Source organism: Oreochromis aureus, linkage group 1 (genome assembly GCF_013358895.1).
Source record: "Oreochromis aureus strain Israel breed Guangdong linkage group 1, ZZ_aureus, whole genome shotgun sequence".
Taxonomy (NCBI): domain Eukaryota; kingdom Metazoa; phylum Chordata; class Actinopteri; order Cichliformes; family Cichlidae; genus Oreochromis; species Oreochromis aureus.
Window position 1 is genome coordinate 41,496,311 of NC_052942.1, and position 20,180 is coordinate 41,516,490.

The window sequence follows — 20,180 nt, forward strand, 5'->3', positions numbered from 1 at the left end:
AAAAAATGACGAGAAGCTAAGAAAGTGAAATCAAATCAAATGTCGGACATGCTTTAAACACACCGAGCGCTCATGACTAAGATAACTTGTGTCTTTATGATCTGATGGTACATGAACTACTTTTATAAATGTAAATGTGAGACATGAGGGGGGCAGGAGGTGACCAATCAGAGGCTGTTTGTAGCCACGTTTCAGATCACCTTTCAAAGGCGTTATTGTTCTATTGAAAGCTCACTGATAACATTTTATCTTCTGACAGAGGCTGTAACCATGACTACACAAAAGACGGGCGTAACGCCATGTTGTTTAATGTTCCTGAATTCATTGTGAAGAAGTAAATTGCAAAACTGATACAAACTAAACTCATATTTGCACATTTATGTGTGATTTTTTTTGTTTTTTAGAATTTTTTGGAAATAATTGCACGGTTCCGACTCTCAAGGGTTAAATATCCGTGACATCTGGAGGTGTCATCACCCGTCACTCTGAGCCGTTTCCTGTCACGCCTGCGTTTAAAATGACCATGAGCTCCTTCTGCTGCTTCCTCCAGCGCGGCGTTTCTGTGAACATGTTTCACTAAATTACATTTAAACAGTGAAATAAATAAATCTGCGTTTGTGCCTTCGTGCAGTTAAACTGATGTTTTATATGATTGAATCAACTTTATTTAAAATGCTGACAGGAAGTTCCTGGTTTTGGTTTAAGGCAGTTTGACAGAACAGAGAGGAGATCTGATGCCTGGAATCTCAAAGGAGGGTAATGAAAAGTAATGTGATTACTCTCATGTTTTCTATTTGAAAGACGTCTGCAGCGTTTCTGAGAGTAATGGAGGAAAGTGTAATAACCGCTTTACATTTATATGCACACACTGTCCACATGTACGGGAGTCTGTAACAGAAATACTCGAGTACACAGAAGGGAGCTTGGATAGTTTGTTTGAACAAATGTACTTAGTTACTTTCCTGCCTTTTGCTGCTTCCTGATGGCGTGCTCGTTGGCGTTCCTTTCCTGGTTTTACCTGTGAGGTGTTGGGACACAGCAAAAACACAGTAAAGCCTGCTGTGATTGGCTGTTTCTCCTCGTCTCCAGATGAAGGTGTCGGGGAGGTCTGCAGCCTCCGCCGTGACCGAAGGCCCCGTGAACACGTGTGATTTTTTTCAGGGTGTAGTTGTAGTCTAATCCTCGGTTCAGTCCGTGCATCGATCCAGTCCTGGCTCGGCTGCCCGCTCTGTCCAGAAGGCAGCTCCGCGGGACGTTAGCCGGCTCATCATTCTGGGACGGCTGCCCGGGGGTCCCGGATGACCTCAAGAGTTAAAAGCAAGCAGTGGGAGAGAGACGAAGGCATGGAGGAAGCTGGAGGATGGAGGGATGAAGGTATGTGGACGAAGGAAGTGAGGGAGTAGGAGCAGAAAGAAGGAGAGGAGAGACGACAGCCGCGTTATCCACTTCGTTCCAGTCGGGCGGCTCTGATATTCCAGGCTGGAAGGTGGGTGCTGTGTGGCGCTGGGTGACGGGTGAGGGGTTACACCTGGCTGACTGATGACATCAGAGTCAATCAGGTGTGCATGTTTTACTCTTCTGTGTGAATCTTTTGTTTTCCATCTTTCCCTCCTTCTGTCCAGTTTGGGGGGGTTATTTCTGAAAAGAGCCGCTCATCGTTTAATTGGTTAGCACACTTTTCAATGTCAATGAAGCGTCAACGCCAAACTTTTCCTGAACCACTTCAAGTGAGGAAAAGGTGGCAGACAAAGGTCTAACCACAGCAACTTGTGCCACCTCCACGCCTACGAGTTCCTGACGAGGACTTTGCAGGTGTTAGAAGAACCGAGCAGAAGAAGTGAGCTGTGCTCAGCCTCAGAGGTGGGCAGAGGAGCTTGGGAGGTCACTCAGGAGCTCCTCCACATCAAGAGGAGGCAGAGTAGGTGGCTCCAGATGTGACAGGAAGCTTCCTGGAGGAGGCCCTGGGAAGTGGTCAGGACATCAGCTCCTGGCTGAGGCTGTATGGTGTATTCTTTAACCTTTATTTAAGCAGGAAGATGCGGTGGCTGTAGATCAGGCGGTTGTATGAAGCGCTCAGGAGGAGCTGCGTAAGAACTGGACTATTCACCAAAGCGGCGCTCACAGACGGGCCCGACCCTCATGGCGTCCTGAAGCGAGCTTTTGTCTCGGCTGAAGCGACAGAGCAGAAACAATAACAGCAGAAGAGCAGCAGCGGGATGAGGTTTAGGGACAGCTTCCTGTGAGCGCGAGCCAGCAGAGAATCGAAGCCGTCGTCTTGCAGGTGGACCCGGTGAGCGACACGCCAGATCTTCCATTTCACTCACCGGCTTCCCCACCCGCTTTCCCACAGTCCTCTTCTCCTCGGCCTGATAATGACGCTTAAGAAGGTAATGGTGTAAACCCCCCTCTGTCCATATGTGTCTCTACCTCGCTCTCTGGGGAACAAAGAGGCCTTATTATACCTCCCTGTCAGCGGCGCTCGGCGTCTCTCCGCGGTACAATCGCTGTTTTCAGCAGCGCTGCCAGCGTGGGGTAAATGGAGAGAGAGGCAGGTAGAGCGAGAACAGCGGCGTCTTTCTCCAGAGGCCGAATCCAGCGAGTTATCTACAAGTGCTTTTTGAGTTTGAAATGTCTTTGTATGCAGCTTTTCTTTTTCTTAAAGCTCCAACAGGCAGGGTAATTTATTTCAGGCACTTGTTCTCACACACACACTCTCACACACACACACTCCTTAAGTCTACAGATATCTTCTTATTGGGGAATCTTTCAATAAATCAATGTGACTTTAAACACATTTCCCAGGCGACGCCGCTGACCTGATAAGAAGTGAACTAATCTCTTTTGAGGCTGCCGGGAGAGCTTTGAACCAAATCTACTGTGCATCTATCACCAAGGTTATTTGTCAATGGCTGCTAATCCCAGGTAAATTTCCCTGGTTTTATATCAGGGTTCTCATGTCTGAAGTTTCTCGGCCTTGGGAAAATAAGAGAGCGGGCTTACAGAAAGGAGGGAACAAAAGAAATGTTATGGATTTCAACAGCAGCAGGAAGGGGAGGGCCGTGGCGCCACGCTATTTATTAATTATTCTTTACTCAGTCAGACAAAGAAATCATTTTAACCAGGATGTGCCCCTTCTCAGGACCCCCCCCCCCCAAAATAATAATCATCACTAAAAATCACAGTCACTTGTTTTTTCTTCGATGAAGAAAATAAATCCAACCTGCTGTTTCATTACTTAGAGAAAAACCTCTTTTATTACTAAAATAATAACTAATAAAGGACCTAATAATTATTATTTATTGTTGATAAATAATTATAATAATCAATAATAATGTTTACTGATCGATAAAGTTGGTTTGTAAACAGTTATCTGGATGTTATTTCAAAGTTAAACGGGTATACTGTGTGGATGTTATTCTGAGCGTCTCAGTGGGCAGGTGGTGGCAACCTGAGTCACATGACCATGAACCTCGTTTCAGAGATTGCAGTCTGACCGGCACACGTGTGCCACATGACTGACGTTACCGTAGAGACTGGCGCCTTTGAGTAAACATCATTATTAACCAACGTTAATAATAATTATTATAATGTATTTTATTTATAGGCACCTTACAGCAAATGAAAAACATTTAAACAATGAGTTTCCATGACGACAGGCTCGCCGATCACTTATCAAAACTTTATCACAAAATGCGCCTGATCAGCTCTGATTGCACGACGTGTAGTTCATTACAAAATCATCTTTATTGCAGATCTTAATGTTTCTTATGATCAGAGACATCAACGGTGCGAGCTGAGCATGAACTTTGACCCCAGTCTTTGGAGACGTGTGAATGTTTGAATGTGTTTGACTTTGTCAGTCGGCGGCTGACGTCATGTTTCTGTGCACATCTTTAACAACAGCTTTTAGGAAATCGTTTTTCAGTACGAACTCACATTCCAGCAAGTACTGCAGTACTTTAATGTCCTCGAGTAAGCCAAAAAGAGTGGTTCAATGAAAGAAGACTTCTCCTAAACTCAAACTTAAAAATTATTTCACCATTCATGTGACTAGTTAATGGCTGACCCCCCACCCGTAAAGGGAAGGAAGCCCAGCCCGTCTGCAGCACACGCTGATCCCATCGTCACTGTTGGTGGCAACTTTCTGACTTTCTCATTTCTTGAGCCGCTGCACCTCCTCGTGTGGAAACCAACTTTTCTCCGAGCTCCTTTTTTCCTTCCCCTCCTCCGTCCCTTGAAGTCCCCCCTCCCCCCATGTGTGCAGAAGATCATGGAAAATCTCTTGCCATATCTGTCATCTGTCACGCTCTCTGATGAACAGTTTTGATCTCTTACTCCTGTGTTTATGGCCGTTGTCAAGCAGAAAGAGTCGTAGCCGTAAGTGCTTACACCAGCGTGTAAATAGTTTGACGTGTGGCTCTGTAACAAAGTTGTTGGAGTAAATAAGGAACCAAACAACCACGCACAATCGCAATTAAGTTGTATGTCTGCATTATGAAATGTTTGGAGCAGCGTGATTTCTGCTCACTCCTCTGCGCTCACCACGCTGCGTATCAAAAAGCCTCCCTTTGTTCCTGCGAGAGACCAAAGAGTAAATACGCTGCTTTACCGACACACACACACACACACACACACACACACACACACACAGGGATATAATGTGATCGCTGCTCACTTCTTCCACTGTGAGGTCATGGCGTTTGGGTCCAAGTCGGTCGGAGGATCTGCTGCCGAGCACTTTCACAGCTCTGTGGCGTCGCGTATGAAGATGTTCCTCACGCCTGATTCCTGCAGACGGACGACAGAAATCGAACTGATTCAATTAAAAAAGTAAGAGAGAGCCAAACGGAGCTCAGAGGTCTGATGGTCCAGGTCAAAGTCTGTTTCAGACGAATGCATGAATCACACTGACAGCTCTTTGTCCTCTCTGTACTGTTAATGGTTGACACGGCCACCATGAGCAGTGTGGGCTTCCTGCATGGTTGAAGTGCGCTGCCGTGTTTGTCCGCAGGTCGCGTCTGTCACGACTGCGGGAGCTTCAGGCGGGTTGTAAATGACGTCAGAGGCATTTTTAGCGTCGTCCTGCAGGAACGTTCGGGAAAGATTCTGATTATCTTTGATGTCCGAGAAACATTTTAGGAACAAATGCGCTGAATCAAATCAGCTCGTGTGGATTGTGTTCTTGCAGAGGTCAGAGGTTATTGGATGGAGCTGTCAAACTGTGCACGAGTGTGTGCACGTTAAATCAGAATAGAGGTTCTGTTGTTTACAGTTTTGCTCTTACAGCACCTTTTTTTCATCATAAAACTACAAACTCAGCTTTGAACCAAAACAAACAGCAGCGTCTGAAGTCGCTCTGTCAATCGGGGGCGGGGCCTCGCGGGGGCGGACCTAGGACAGACCTGAGACAGACGGAGAGGAATGGAGGCAGCGGTTGGGGAGGGAGAGGAGGGGTGTGGGAGTGGGGGTGAACTTGGAAAGGTTTCGTATATCATAATTATCCCGTTAAGTAACGGCAGAGCGGCCTCCCCAGGGGAATTCATCTTAAATGGAAGATTTGCAAGGAGAACGGGTCAGAGAGAGAGAGAGGAGCGGCTCCGAGTCGGCAGGAAATCCTGTTTACATTTACATAATCATATCAACTCTCCTTCGTCTTCATCGTCTCGCTCTCTGAGAGGAGATGAGGAAGGGCTCGGGGCCGTTTGTTGCCACCGCTCCTCTTTTTTGATTTTCTTAAAGTGCAGCCAGTGCTGGCACCTCCGTGCCCCCCCTTCCCCTCTGTCCTCCTCCCTGTGCGAGGGGATTTCTCAGACCTCTGGCCTCCTCTCCTTGTTCGTCTCATAAATAAGGAATGGCGTGCCAGGCTGCGTGAGCCTTAATTGAGATCTGCTAAGAGCAGCGAGCAGATGTTTGAAGCAGCAACTGTTGAATCATCAGAGACCTCAGCGAGCCACGAAACATCAGCCAGGTGCTCCACTTTTTAATTTCTCACTTTTTTATCTCTTTACATCAAAAAGCTGAGTCGGTGTGTGCGCAGACAGAAACATATGGGTTATTAGCAATGCTAAACTGCTGTAAAGTGGCAACGTCTTCATGGAAACAAAGACGGGAGCAAAGAAATCTGAAAGAAAACCCGGATCAGGAGGTCATGGAGGTGTAGAGACGTGTATGAATATATCTGTCTGATTATTAGTGGATGTTTCAATATTAAAAATAAAAACCGGAGAAGGAGCAGCATGAACGACGCCACGCTCGGATCCATGATAACAGTTTGTTTAAGCACTTTCTTAGTGTGCTTTTATTTATGTGAGTTTATGATTAAAGAAACATATTCCTTTATTTATTCTGTACAGCTGTGAGCACAAATCAAGGGAACGCTGCATTAACCTGCAGCTGTGGGAAAAACAGGCCTCCAGAAATGTGCAGTGAAGAGCACATGGGAGCTCAGTAATCCAGGATATGGTTGTAATCCTAGCTTAATCTAACTCCTATTAATCTGGTTATTTCCTAATAAAAATAAAAAAGTAAAATTGTGGTTCCATGCAGACAAACATCTGAGAATACTGATTTTCTCAGGAAAGCAGTGATTTAAAGACCAACAAAGCCCACATTCAAAGCAGGAAGGCACTAAAACCTGCGGTTCCTCTGTCCTCCTGACGCTCCATAGAAGTCCCAGCATGCCATGGGAGTGCTGGGAACGCCACGACTTTATTTATACAGCAAGAAACAGAAACAAGAACAGGACAGGACGGAGAGAGCGCTCACCCAAAGCCCCCCTGTAACTCATTAGAGAGGCTAAACCTCTGATCTTATTCCGTCCAACCGTCCATCTGACTACTATTTAAGTAGATGAATTACAAAGATCGTAGACGCTATCAGAGTAATCAGAGTATTCTGGGATTGTTACTCTGTGACGCGTACCTGTGGGCCTTCTGTTTTCTTGCCCTCCAGTGTTTAATGGCAGATCTGATTTTCCGGCTGCATTGTGTGGATCTCAGATTTTACACACCACAGCAGAGCACTGCTGCCCTATATATGCTTACTGGCCTATATACTATTGTCCCATTTGCTGCTTCACTTTGTGCCGGTGATCCACATACATCCTCCATAGTGTGTCATCTCTCTCCTTCTGTGTCGTCCTCCTCTCCTTCTTTGCTTTGGGGTTCGCTGGCACATCAGCAGACTCCTGCTCCCTTCCCATCTCCCATCTGGCTTCATGCCACACCGAATTAGTAACCAGATATGTCACCGCCACCGAGCTGCTTTCGAAAACACTGTCCACTTCTGGGAGGGCCACGGCTTGCAGATTAGCGCCTACAATTAATACAGTGGACTCTCGGGGAGGCTGTCTGCTGTTCAGGGCTCTGCTAAACGAGGAGAGGCGAGATGTTTGCGGCACGATGAGACGGCTCAGAGACGTGGATACACTCAGTCATATTCTAGCTCTGAAGGTCATGAAGCATCATTGATGCTGCACAGTGTATCGCTTCACGCAGGGGCCGAAAACCAGGCTCGATGCTCCATATGGCCATATATCCATGTACACCTGTCTGTGGCTGCTCTGTAGGAGGCGTCACAAACAGACTGATTAAACTGCAGAGTGTGTCGGCGTGGACGCTACGCAGAAATAGGAAGTTTACCAAATATCTATATCTGAGAGTTGCTGGTCTGCCGCTGCTTCTGATTGGCTAATTGGTTGATTCGTTTACTGCTTTGTCTCCATTTGTGCAGAGACTACAGGTATCCTCTGGTGTACTCACAGCTGTCAGCTGTGATAATGGTGTTAATGGTGATAATGGTGACGATGATGACGATGTGATAATGGTGACAGTGACGAGGGTGATGATGATGATGGTGATGATGATGGCAGACCCAGCTATCTCAGTATTACTTCAAGTGGCAGATTTTACTGAAGGAAGTGACGTGAGAGGAACAGGTGAAAGCACCAGATTCACTCAGAGCTCTACCCTCAGACCTCCACTTATTCTTCTTTAGTTAGGAAAGCAGGGCTGAGACTTTAGTGTGAGTGTGGGCGGGGCTTAAATCGTGATGTTATGGAAGGATATTGTCTTATTCTCTTGAATGACACCACTTTGTTTAATTTTTAACTTTGTTTGAATTCTTTTACATTTCAGATATTCTACTTTATTACTCGTGTTTCTCGTCTTGGCTGCAGGAAAACGTCCGATACTTAGAATAGAATAGAATAGAATTCAACTTTATTGTCATTGCACATGTCACAGGTACAGGGCAACGAAATGCAGTTTGCATCCATCCAGAAGTGCTTTAGCCATGATATAGATATATTACAATATATATTAGCAATAATAGAGATATGTAAGTATATTACAGAAATGGGTCTATTATAGTATGTTATAATGTACACGGTGTGAAGTATGTTATGAATATTCTATAACTATAAGTATGTACAGGCTATGAACAGGATATAAATATGAAATAAAAACTATACAGAAATATGAGATATACAGTTATACAGAAATGGGAACTATGCAAGTTGTAAACAGTTGTAGGATTAAAAATTATCGTATGTACAGAATGATATTTACACAGAACTATAGAGTAGTGGTAAAGTGCTAGTGGTTGTGTGTGTGTGTGTGTGTGTGTGTGTGTGTGTGTGTGTGTGTGTGTGTGTGTGTGTGTGTGTGTGTGTGTGTGGTTGTGGGTGTGTGTGTGTTCAGTCCATGTGTTTAACGTGGGTCAGATGTCAGGAGGCAGAGTTCAGGAGTCTGACAGCTGTGGGGAAGAAGCTGTTCCGGTACCTGGTGGTCTTAGTCCGGAGGCTCCTGTAGCGCCTCCCAGAGGGCAGGAGGGTGAAGAGTCCATGTGATGGGTGACTGGGGTCTCTGATGATTTTCCCAGCCCTTTTCAGACACCGCTTCCTGTAGATGTCCTTTATGGCAGGAAGTGGTGCTCCGGCGATGCGCTGGGCAGTTTTCACGACCCTCTGCAACGCCTTCCGGTCCGAGGCAGAGCAGTTCCCGTACCAGACTGTTATACAGTTGGTCAGGATGCTCTCGATGGTGCAGCGGTAGAAGTTCACCAGGATGTCTGAGGACAGGTGGTTCTTCCTCAGAGTCCTCAAGAAGAAGAGGCGCTGGTGAGCCTTCTTGACCAGCTTGGAGCAGTTGGTCGTCCAGATGAGATCCTCGGAGATGTGGACACCCAGGAACTTGAAGCTGCTCACGGGCTCCACAGCCGTCCCCTTAATGTGGATGGGTGGATGTGGGTCAGCATTCCTCCTGTAGTCCACGATGAGCTCCTTAGTCTTCTCAGTGTTAAGCAGCAGGTTGTTTGTGTCGCACCACTCAGCCAGACGATCCACCTCCTCCCTGTAGGCGGTCTCATTGGTCTTAGCTTGCGTTTGTTGTCGTCATCTTCTTCTAGTATAAGTAAAAGTCCTGTGATATCCCTGCAGTTTGTTTGTTAGTGGGTGGATCCGAAGGCAGAGGAAACCCCAACACTGAGCTTTAATCAAAGTCAAAGCAGCATCATGCAGCAGCTCGGCCTTCAGTCTCGGCGTGGGTAAGCTCGTTGTCGGTGTTTAGCGATGAGCTTGGCCGTTCATGTTGCTGAAACAAGTGAAAGGATCTCTTTCCATCTCTTCTTTATTTATTTGTGCTCCTTCCACTTTATACACTCAGCTCGAGGTTTTCTCGGTGCTCCACAGCCTTTCTGCACATTCCTGCAACATTATGTGACACTGTCGCTGAATAAAAGGGCGTATTATGTTGCAGCCCCCCCCCGTAAAAGGGCAGAAGTGGACCGGGTTTTTATCTGCTGAACGAATCAATCAGGATTATGTCAGCTGAAAGGAATCACAGACTGCAGTCTCCAGGCCTGTCTCGGTGTGTGCGGCAGCAGGGATGTGTGATGGAGGACAGCACTTGTTGGATACTAACATGCTCCGCGTGGTGACAGAGATGTTATTTAGGGGCTAAAAAGCAAGAGGGTTTTTTTCTATTTATGTATTTCCCCACCCGCCGCCTCCACCGGCCCTCTCTCCTCCTCTATGGGAGGATTGGAAGGGCACTAATTATCATTTCAGCAGAAATGATTAGGAGATCAAACAGGGATCGAATGCCATTTCCTTCCATTAATGCTGGGGGTTTAGAGTGCCTGTCAGGGCTCGGCTTGTCCTCGGGACTGCAGGGAGGAAAAATAACAGGGGAGGATGGAGGAGGGGGCGAGGGGTGGACGGGACAGGGTAGAGGTTTGGTAACGGAGAGACGACAGCTGCTCAGATAAAGACGTTTAAAGTGGGGCACATTTATTTTTCCCAGTGAGGCTGCAGTACTCTTCCGAACAGCAGGTGTCGCCACGCAGCCTGATCCGCAGATATGCGGGGAGAAGAAGCCAGAACCAGAAGAAGGTTCATTTAGTTTTTGCACAAAATCGTCTTCAGGCCGTGGCAGCACGTCTGTCTCTGTAACCTGCGACTCTCTGAGCTTCGGCACTGATACGGCATTAAACGATCGGACGCTCACGTCAGTCCACCAGCAGGTGCACGACTGGTTACAGCATGAGCATCAGTTTGACGCATGGCAGGCCCTACTTTACAGTCCCCCAGTTGGCGTGTTTTTATACTTATTGTATCTACTCTGAGCTTTGGTTTTATGTGATTGAAGAAATGTGTGTGCAGCTCTGTCATGTGATTCAAACCGCACCACCCAATCAGAAAGCAGCGTGAGCTCCTGTACGTCCCGCAGGACGTCCTCACTGCCGTGCACCAAAGAAACTGTTGATTCCGTTTATGTCTCACATCTGACCTGCACACTGAAAGAAAGTGGTAACCACGGCAACCATTAAAACCTTAAGTTTGACTTTTGAAAACTAAACTGAACAAAAGTCGAGCGACCGTCAGAGCCGATGCTGCAACATGTTTAACACGTGTGTTTGCGGTGCTGCAGCCTTTCGCACCAGTAACAATCATTTACCTGGAGGTTGGTGATTGGCAGGTATGGGAGCACGGATGGTGCTATGGAGTGAAGACAGCAACCACGCCGCCACAGTTAAAGTCAGCCCACGAAGTTGTGACGCCAACACGCCGCCAAACTAAGTTTCCATTAAAAGTGCGATCGAGTGAGGCTGGCGGTAGATGAGCGGATGGAGAGCGTGCACGAGGCTGCGACGGTTTGTGCACGTCAGATGAGAGAAATGTCAAAGAGAATGTGAGAGATGACCTCTGCGCTCATCGCCCATTAATGACCCTGCAGCTCCCAGCTTCATTTTCCCTCTCATCAAAAACATTCAAAAAAACATTTCCTCCTGTCTGCAGCAGTCATTTCCCCCGCATTGTATTTATGTATTGGAAAAAAAAGGTAATAGATCAAGCACATTCCATTATTCTCTTATAAGATCATTAGCAAATATAATTAGATATGAAAGAAAGTAATTTGGAGAGAAGAGGAGAGAAAAGCGCTATCAGGCAGAGAAGACAGATTGTAGCATCAGAGTGTTTGGGCTTAAATTGCTCAGCGGAGGTATTATCACGCCGGCAATCTTTTAGCCTCAGAAACAGTTTTGGAGACAGACAGCGAAAGATAGAAAGAGGCCACTAACGCTCACTTCATTGTGCCCCCCCCCCACCACACACACACAGCTGCAACCATGCCTTCCTCCATCTTCACTCCTCCTCCTCTGGATCCCTCCATCCTGTCAGCTCGCTCAGAGTTTGAGTGAGTTTATAAAAAGAAAACAAGCTGCCATGGAGTCATCACCTAATCACCCCCCAAGCTCCGGCTTTAAATCGCAGGAACAACAGAAATTGCCTTGAAGTCGATGAGGAACCTTCTCGCTGCGCCCGCGCACGAGCCGGCGTCACTCTTTGTTGCACCTCAACGCCACGCTCTGTTTGTCTAATAAGGATCTGAGCGCAGCACAACAAGCTGCCGCCACTTCTCCTCACCCGCCTCCTTCTTCTTCTTCTTCTGCTGCTGCTTCTTTAGTAGTGCTTTGAGGGATCGGGGGAAGGAGGGGGAGGAAGGTGGGAAGGGTGAAGAGGAGGGGTGGCGGTGTGGATTTTTCTAGTCTTTTGTGCGAATCACAGGGAATGGTAACTATAAACATCCTGTATTCATTAAAACCAACTAAAAATACAATTTTGGAGGCAGAGGGGGGCGCGGGCTGCGCTCACTTCCTGCGCTGCTCCTCCTCGGTGTATACAAGCCTGCTGCTGCTCATATTTACATATTTAGAAATGCCGGGCCGTACAATGAGGCGCGCCGCTGCCAACGATAACACTCTTTGCCGCTTTGAGGCCGGAAGCCTGCGACAGGGAACAAAGAGCCACCGCCAGCATCGCATGCACACGCGTAGGTCACCTGTCTGAACACGCCCCAGTGTGCCAGCACTAGCCGGGCTGGTCGCTGTCAGCCCCGCTTAGGGTCAAAATAACACGATCCGGAGCTGCTTCTGCAAGGAGGCCTGGAGTTCCTGTTCTCTCTGGAATCAACCGTTTTAGCTCCTCCTCCTGAAAGCCAGCTTTCTTCTGATTGGCTGAGCGCTGTGGGTGTTGAATGACACCTGTCCTACATGGGACCCCTCCTCCTCCACGGCGTGGACGTGAACATGAGTATGAGAACTCGTACGAATTATTGCATTAAATGGCCTGTATTTATATAGCGCTTTACATATCCAGTCATCCACCCATTCACACACTGGTGATGGCAGCTACATTGTAGCCACAGCCACCCTGGGGCGCACTGACAGAGGCGAGGCTGCCGGACACTGGCGCCACTGGCTGTGCTGAAAGTCTGACATGAAAATGTTTCATCTTCAATGTGACGCAGCTGCGTGACCTTTATTTCTTTTTTCACTTTTTCCCACTAAAGCAAAGAGAAATTTAAATCCTCTGAGCTCAAACAGACGAGCAGCTCCGTGTGTGTGTGTGTTTCTCTGTGAGAGTGTGTGTGTGTGTTTGTGTCTGCATGTGTGTGTGTCTGTGAGTGTGTGTGTGTCTGTGAGTGCGTGTCTGGTCCCCACAAGTTTGAAGACATTTTTGAGACTCAAGATGTGTTTTTAGTGACAGGCTTACAGTCGTGTCAGGGTTAGGGTACAGGGCTCAGGAAGGCATTATGTCAGTTAGATTTCCCCACAAGATATGAATACCTGACATGTATGTGTGTCTGTGAGAGTGTGTGTGCGTGCATAAGTCTGTGTGTGGTATTTTTGATCCGTCTGAGACGACACACACACACACACACACACCCATGCCGGCGTGTACTCCCTGGGCGGTCTGCGACACATGCTCAGTGCAGTGCCGTGCCATTGCAGCCCCCCCCCCCCATTTATCCATTCTGTTAAGCATGACACATGTATTAACAGTGGATGGATCCTGGAGCTGTGTGTCCTCACACCATATGTTAAGCTTTCCCAGGTCCTCTCCTGCCGGTGCTGCCTCATGGCGTGCCACAAGAGGGCGCTGTGGCGGCTCGGGCCGACGTATGGATTGTGTGTGATGTTTGTGGGGCGGGTGTAGGGCTGTGCGCGCGGTGCGCTGGCCCACAGACAGCAGACTGTCTGAAGGAAACAAACAGATAAGACTCGCATTCATGTGAGAAATGAATGCTGGGCAGGTTTCTGTGTCTGTGAGGTGCATCTGCCATCTACCCGAATGGGAAATTAAAAACTGTGAAGGGAAGTTATGCTAAATCTATAAAGTTGGCCGGGAAAGCGCTCCCCCCTCACAGCGGCAGTTGTTTGGGGAGAAGGAGCAGCGTGCTTAAATAATAACATTCCAGGTGGCTTAGTTAATGAACAGTGAAAATCAAATATGGGGCCTAATCTGGAGCTCGTTACAGGAAGTTTCTTTACAGGGAAGTCAAAGGCAGGAAGTGCCCTTGGGGACAGACTAAACACTTTTTGAAGCTTGAAAACAAGGAAACTTTATTTTGGGTTCGTTTTAGAGGTGCAGGCTGTTCTCACAGCAGACCTGGCACCCACAGTCGGAGCTCAGATCCTCTCGTTAGGATCGCATTTAATGTCTCGTGTGTTTAATGTCCATGCTGCGACTGGAGCTCTGTTCGCTCATCTGAGCACTTCAGCCTCTCATTTCCTGGTCTTAGATCGCCATCGTGTGGCTGCAGGTGGGTATGACACCAGTGAGGAGCCACGATCTGGGTCTTTTCCTGGCTCAGGAGGGGCCCTCTAATCACAGCCCCTCTAATCATGTGATCACTAAGCAGCCAGTCAGAAGCAGCAGTGCAAGCTCACATTTGTCTGCTGCAGGTGTTAACAGGACCTCTGTCACTTTGTCTTTAACATTAAATGAGTCCTGTACTTTTATTTTTAGACATTGGTTTCCTCAGTATCACGCTGCTGTCCTGCACAACAAAAATGAGACCATGACGCCCACAAGGCCCACAACTGGGTACACGCACAAAAACCCCTCCCCACCCCCCGGCAGCGTTGTTTTTTTTACAGAATGAACCTTTCACAGCGTGAGCGCACCGACAAGAATGAGTGGTGTGTGTCGAGGTTTTTGCATGCACATAAAAGTACGGTTCAAAGAGTGTAGAAAAATAAACAAGCAGCTGAAATTATTTGTGAGTTTTAAAAAAAGTGAAAAATCAAATAAAATGTGCAGAAAACATCTTTGGTGTCAGTCTTTGTTAGTTCTGAGGAGATCTCACTTCATGTGTTTAATGACGCGAGGTCCACGTGACCGAGAGTGAACACAAACCCACATATTCGACCAGAAATCACCTGAAACTGAAGCTGAGCTGAAAAGAAGGCGAAGGTCTCAGGTCTGTGGTAGAGCAGATGCTGATTTCTGCACATGTGATGTGCGAGTAAACTCATCTTCAGCAGCGTGTAACTGAAGCTGTCACCACCAGGGGGCAGTGTTTCACAGCAGTACTACACAGTGTGTTTGCTGATGTTGGTAAACAGACTGTAGTCAGCAGGATTTATATAAAATACAGAAATGAGTACCTGCATGAACATCAGTCCAGTGGTTTTTGGCCTCTTTCAGCATCCTTACACGCCAGTGATGTGTACTTGTTGGAGTTTGTGCTGCTGTCTCTGTAGAAACAGACACGTGTCATGTCCGTGAGCGTTTATACCGGGACATGAGGGATGTATAATCTTCTTTCTGGCTCACAATGACTTAATATGATTCATGAGAGGCACGTCTGAGAGATTACAGGCCAACAAGTCATGAACAGTAGTTGAACACGGTTAAAAGTTTCTCTGCAGACGTTCACTGGAACCCTCAACCACAGCTCACAAAGTTACCACACAGGGCAGCAGCACCAAGTTCCACAGTAGGTGTCCCATACGTGTCGTTCTTTGCCGTGGTTGGATGTGCAGATAGGGTGAGCTGCTGTGGCCGACGCAGCTGGCGTGCAGAGAGCAGACGTGTGACGGTTCTGTTTGGTTGCAGTTGTAACGCGGAGCGGGGAAGCACGTGAAGTGAGTTTGCTGGGCTCTCCTCCCGCCCTGCAGACAGTCTGAGAGTTATTACTGGCTGCTGAATCTAAGAGATGTTTTATCATGTTATTAGCTCTTTATTTTCCCTCTGTTACGCTGGCACTTCCTTTCATTTTCATATCCATTTCCATACTTGTGAAAGCACAGCTCAAATAAAGCCGTGTTTTAATTTGGTTTTGTCAGATTCATAACGCCACTTTAAAAGAACATGACATGCAAATGTGCTCAGTGGTGTTTTATTGCAAAATAATTTTCAAAGAAGTTGCTGAGGGAATGAAAGTGTGCAAAACCGGGAGGGGGGGGCTTGTATTATTTAGTGGCCTCTGCTGTGGGACCTAATTACAGTTATGCATTTCTTACTGTATCACAGAGACATAAAACTTTTTTTATTACAATTACTCACTTCGCTTCTCGCCACTGTCACACTTCCCGTCGCACTTATTGAGCCAGGCGCCAGGCGTGAAAGGCCTGCGCTGTTGGGACTCAAACGTGTTGGCGCCTAATCTCAAAGAAATCATCGCAAACCCCCATAATGGCAAAAAAAGCAGCGCGAGGAGGAAACAAACAGCCGATTGGTCGACCGCGCCGACCTTGCTCAAGCTTCAGCCTCACAGGAAGCAGAAAGGCAGAAAAGAAGGTGATGCGTCTGTTTTACATCTTAATGAGCCCGAATCCTTCCGAGCAACTGCGATGTTCACGTATCAACAGTGCATGAGCGCCGGGGGAGCGAGAATTATTCAGACCTTCAGTACTGAAGAGAAAAAAGATCCAAATTGATACCCAGTTGTTTATTTATTGGACAGAATGACTCTAATGGTGTCACTGTCCTGCCTGCTGATAGGCCGAGCGCCACTCGTGCGTTTAGAACATTTCCAATAAAACAGCTGAAACTGCCTCACATGCTGCTCAGTCCAGCTCACATTCATCACGTACAAGGACCTGTATTCACACACACACCAGAAAACTTTCAGTTGTCCAATCTGAGCATCCTGACTGATGAATACTGTGTGTGCGTGAGACACTGATCATGTGATGTCCGCACACGTGCACAGAGCTCACAGGATCAAGACCACATGTTGTTTTTATAGATGGAGGCTCAAAATGAATCTGTGGAGCTCTTTGCACGGTTCTGAGTTCTTAACCAGGACAGATCCTCAGGTACATGTCAGACTGAACCATGACCTTTGACCCAGTAACACAAATGTTCCATCAAAGCAGATCTGGATGGGTTTTTAATAAAGAACAGATGTCTCCGTGGAGACCATGTGGTGATGCGCTATCAGAGACATTTTTAATAGTTTTCAATTTATTATGAATGTGTAAACAATGTACTAAAATCATTCGGGGAATCCTGCACAAAGTAACATCCACCTGATCCAGTGCATAGATGGACATTTCAGTCCCACCCTCCTCCATCAGTTCATCCAGCTTCAGCTTCCAGACTGATATAAAAATGGACAACAGAATAAAAACACTGCAAATTATTATCATATTCTTTGTTCTTATAACTCTGTAACTGTACGTCCACACGCCTCAGCGACCAGCTGACCGCCGTGCGGACGTCACTGTTAGTTACACACCATGATGTTTGTCCATGTGCGTGTGTGAGCGTGTATTCATGTCTTTGTGGGGACCACAAATTGGAAGTTTACTATACTTGTGGGGACCAGCAGCCCTTATGGGGACAAAATCCGGGTCCCCACAAGTTTGAAGACATTTTTGAGACTCAAAAATGTGGTTTTAGTGTCAGGGCTACAGTTGGGGTTGGGGTTAGGCATTCATTTCTGATGGTTAGGGTAGGGGGCCAGGGAAAGCATTATGCCAATGAGATGTCCCCACAAACATGAAAACACTGTGTGTGTGTGTGTGTGTGTGTGTGGGTCCGTGGTGCTAACCTGCCTCTTGTTCTCTCATTGGCCGTAGTGCATCTGTGGGTAGGAGAGGAGGACCAGCCCATGACCCATGACCCCACGCTGACCCTCGACCCCAACCATCTTAACAGCGACCTTAACAACCACCCTAACAACCATAATGTAGGCGACGCCCACGCTGTAAACAAAGACTAACGGCCGCTCCGGAGCGAGCGGACGCTGGTGAGGATGGAGGCGGTGATGAGGAGGAGGAGGATGAAGGTTAACGAAGGACACACTATATCAGAGACTTTATTTAAGATGAGAAAACACAAACTACCGTCAGAGCGGCGCCACGTGGACCTAATGACTCTCACAGCCTCCCGGACACTAAAGCAGTGGACTTCCTGTTTGTCTCTGGCGCTCTGAGCGCCCTCCCCACCCCCCCCAACCCCGTCTTCCCTCTTCTTCTTCTCCTTCTTTGTTTTCTTTGGATGAAACTACCTGTTAGCACTTCCTGTAAGTGTCCCTGAAACATTCCTCAGCTTAGAGACGCTGTGTCCTTTTTAAGGTGTACACTTTAAATCTGCACATTCCCGCCACGCAGAGGAGTGGCCGCCCGTGGGCCACGCCCCCGGCGACGGCGGTGCTAACGACGAGCGCGAGGAAGATGCGCGCGTACAGGTTCAGCCCCTCCCCCGCCTCTGTCTGTTTTTCTGTACCGTACCGTCGTCGCCGCTGCCGCCGTCGTCGCCATCGCGAGAGAGCGACGGCAAGAGGCAACAGTTTGAGAAGCGGGCGGCGTTTTCAAACGCCGCGTCCTGTGGATCTGCGGCCGTGTGTAAAATACTGCCACCATCTTTGTTGCACAGTGTTACCGACTACTGAAGACGACGCTTCGATGTATTTACTTTACGAGGAAAAAAAAGAAGAAAAACTGGAAAAATGCTTATTGTGTATAGCCTTAGAAACACGTCCCCGTTACTGCTTCAAAGCTCCGTAGCTGTGCTCGACCGTAGGCCGTAGGGTTGATTTTCTTTGGATTTTCATATGTACTGTACATGAATAATGCCTTGTCCATTTACCGATGAGAAAAAAAGAGGAAAAAGATGACAATCGTCTCCTGTGCTGCAGACATATTTGCCCCGCCCCCACCCAGTATATACAGAATCATTATGCATAGAGGGACTCGTCCTTTCTTCTTTCTTTGGTTCGTTTCGATCTCCCGAGTATTTTGCACTGTGACAGTATTATAAATCCAACCTATACAGTACAAACTAGCTAACTAACTAAATGAAGGTGTGTGTTTGTGTGTCCCTTGGCATTGTGAAATGTTTCTACGTCATTTTTTGTGAACCCAGAGAAAAGTCTAAAGCGGTATGTACAGTCCAACTATAAGACTTCTTTTTTAGTTTACTGTTTGTGGCTTCTTTTGTATGCTGACCCCTGACCCCAACCCCTGCCCGACCCTCAGCGTAGGCCTGCTGCTGCTTGAGCCCGGCTGATCGTTCTCTGCAGTATATCCTCCCGTTTTTGTTTCTTTGATTTATGTAGATGGCAGTAATCTTTGAAAAGAGAGGATTCGAAATCAAACTAGCGAGAGTGAGATGCGAGGAGAAAATGTTCTAGGCGCTTCGGAAGCGACCTTCAACCCCGCTCTCTGTTTTCCAGCCGTGTAAAGATTCATCTCTGAACCAGCTCCGATGATCATTCCACCCCACGTATGATGTACAAACCTGTCTTGTGAGCTCCACACTTTTCTGTTTGCTGTATCCTCATGGCAGATGCTTCGTTTTGTAACTACTGAACTGTACTTATAATAAAAATAAAATGTATTCCAACTAAAAGGATTGTCACAGAGCACCCGCCTGCTTCCTGTTTCACTTTCTTCTTCTTTCTTTTGGGTTTGTCGCTGTGCTGTCAGCCCCTCCATCAGCTGATGTTCCACACCTGAGTGAAACATTCAGCTTTCAGGCAGCACACACAGATTCGGTGCTTCTTCGTTATTTTCAGAGCTGAAAACACTGAACCCAGATCAGTTCTTCTCCGCCTGCAGGAGCACTAAAGCTGTTCTCTGAGCATTGGTGTGACGATTCACGTCTGACGCAGAGCAACCAGCATGTTTGATCTGGTTCTGATAACTCGCTGCAGGATACGTGACAGAGTGCATGCTGGGTACAGTTTGGAGGCGGCGTGTGGGACAGGTGTCTGCTCAGGACAAGTGAGAGCAGAACGTTCTCCTTTTCACCTGCATTTGATACCAAGGCCAGCTTCTAGCTTCAGGGTCAAAATCATTTTCTAAATAAAGTTATTTTATTAACATTAACGCAGCATCAGAGGTCACATGTCACAGTTTGGACCGATCACCTGAAGCATGACGGAGTTTCTATAAGCTGGGTGGGTGCTATGTTACTGATGTTGAACTTTATTTTGTTCATACGGTTTCTGCCTCCTCAGGGCTGGAGGGTCACAGCTGACCTCTGCAGGTGGCTTCATTACATATACCAACATCTTCCCACAAAAACCAAAGAAGCCATGAGAGCCTCACTGAGAGCGTGCACACGTGAACGAGCACACAGCTTTATGAGGAAACCGTGACTGACCTCCAACAAAGGAAGTAGTCAGCAAAGTTTCCCGTGTTACAGGAAATCAGGACGCTAACATGGTGCTGGCTAATTACCCATGAAGGCTTCCTTCAAGAAAGGAAGGTGCTGCGAGGACCGACACGCCTGCCCTTCGGGTTTGTGCCGACCCAGACTTGGGTCTGTGAGAGCAGGTGAATCTCCACTCAGACTGCTCCGGACTTAGTTGAACAAGGAACTGCCTTGTGAGACAACAACACCAGGATCCTTTGTAAGTGAAGGACAGCTGGTGTGTCAC

General features: G+C 47.4%; 1 protein-coding gene and 1 long non-coding RNA gene across 10 annotated transcripts in view; one reads left to right on the plus strand and one right to left on the minus strand.

Annotated features, from left to right (window-relative positions):
* Nucleotides 1-19,147, plus strand: part of znf536 (zinc finger protein 536) — a 191,108-nt gene extending 171,961 nt beyond the window's left edge. For all 9 annotated transcript variants that reach the window (XM_039614233.1, XM_039614238.1, XM_039614230.1 and 6 more), the window contains one exon: nucleotides 17,374-19,147. In XM_039614233.1, the coding sequence (XP_039470167.1) occupies nucleotides 17,374-17,416 (43 nt within the window). In that variant the 3' untranslated portion in view covers nucleotides 17,417-19,147. The remainder of the gene's footprint in view (nucleotides 1-17,373) is intronic.
* Nucleotides 3,792-11,375, minus strand: LOC120440857. The gene is made up of 3 exons (XR_005613577.1): nucleotides 10,956-11,375; nucleotides 4,676-4,788; nucleotides 3,792-4,574 (listed from the first exon to the last, which is right to left on the minus strand). It is a non-coding gene; the product is annotated as an uncharacterized LOC120440857 (long non-coding RNA).
* Nucleotides 19,148-20,180: the final 1,033 nt, after the last annotated feature.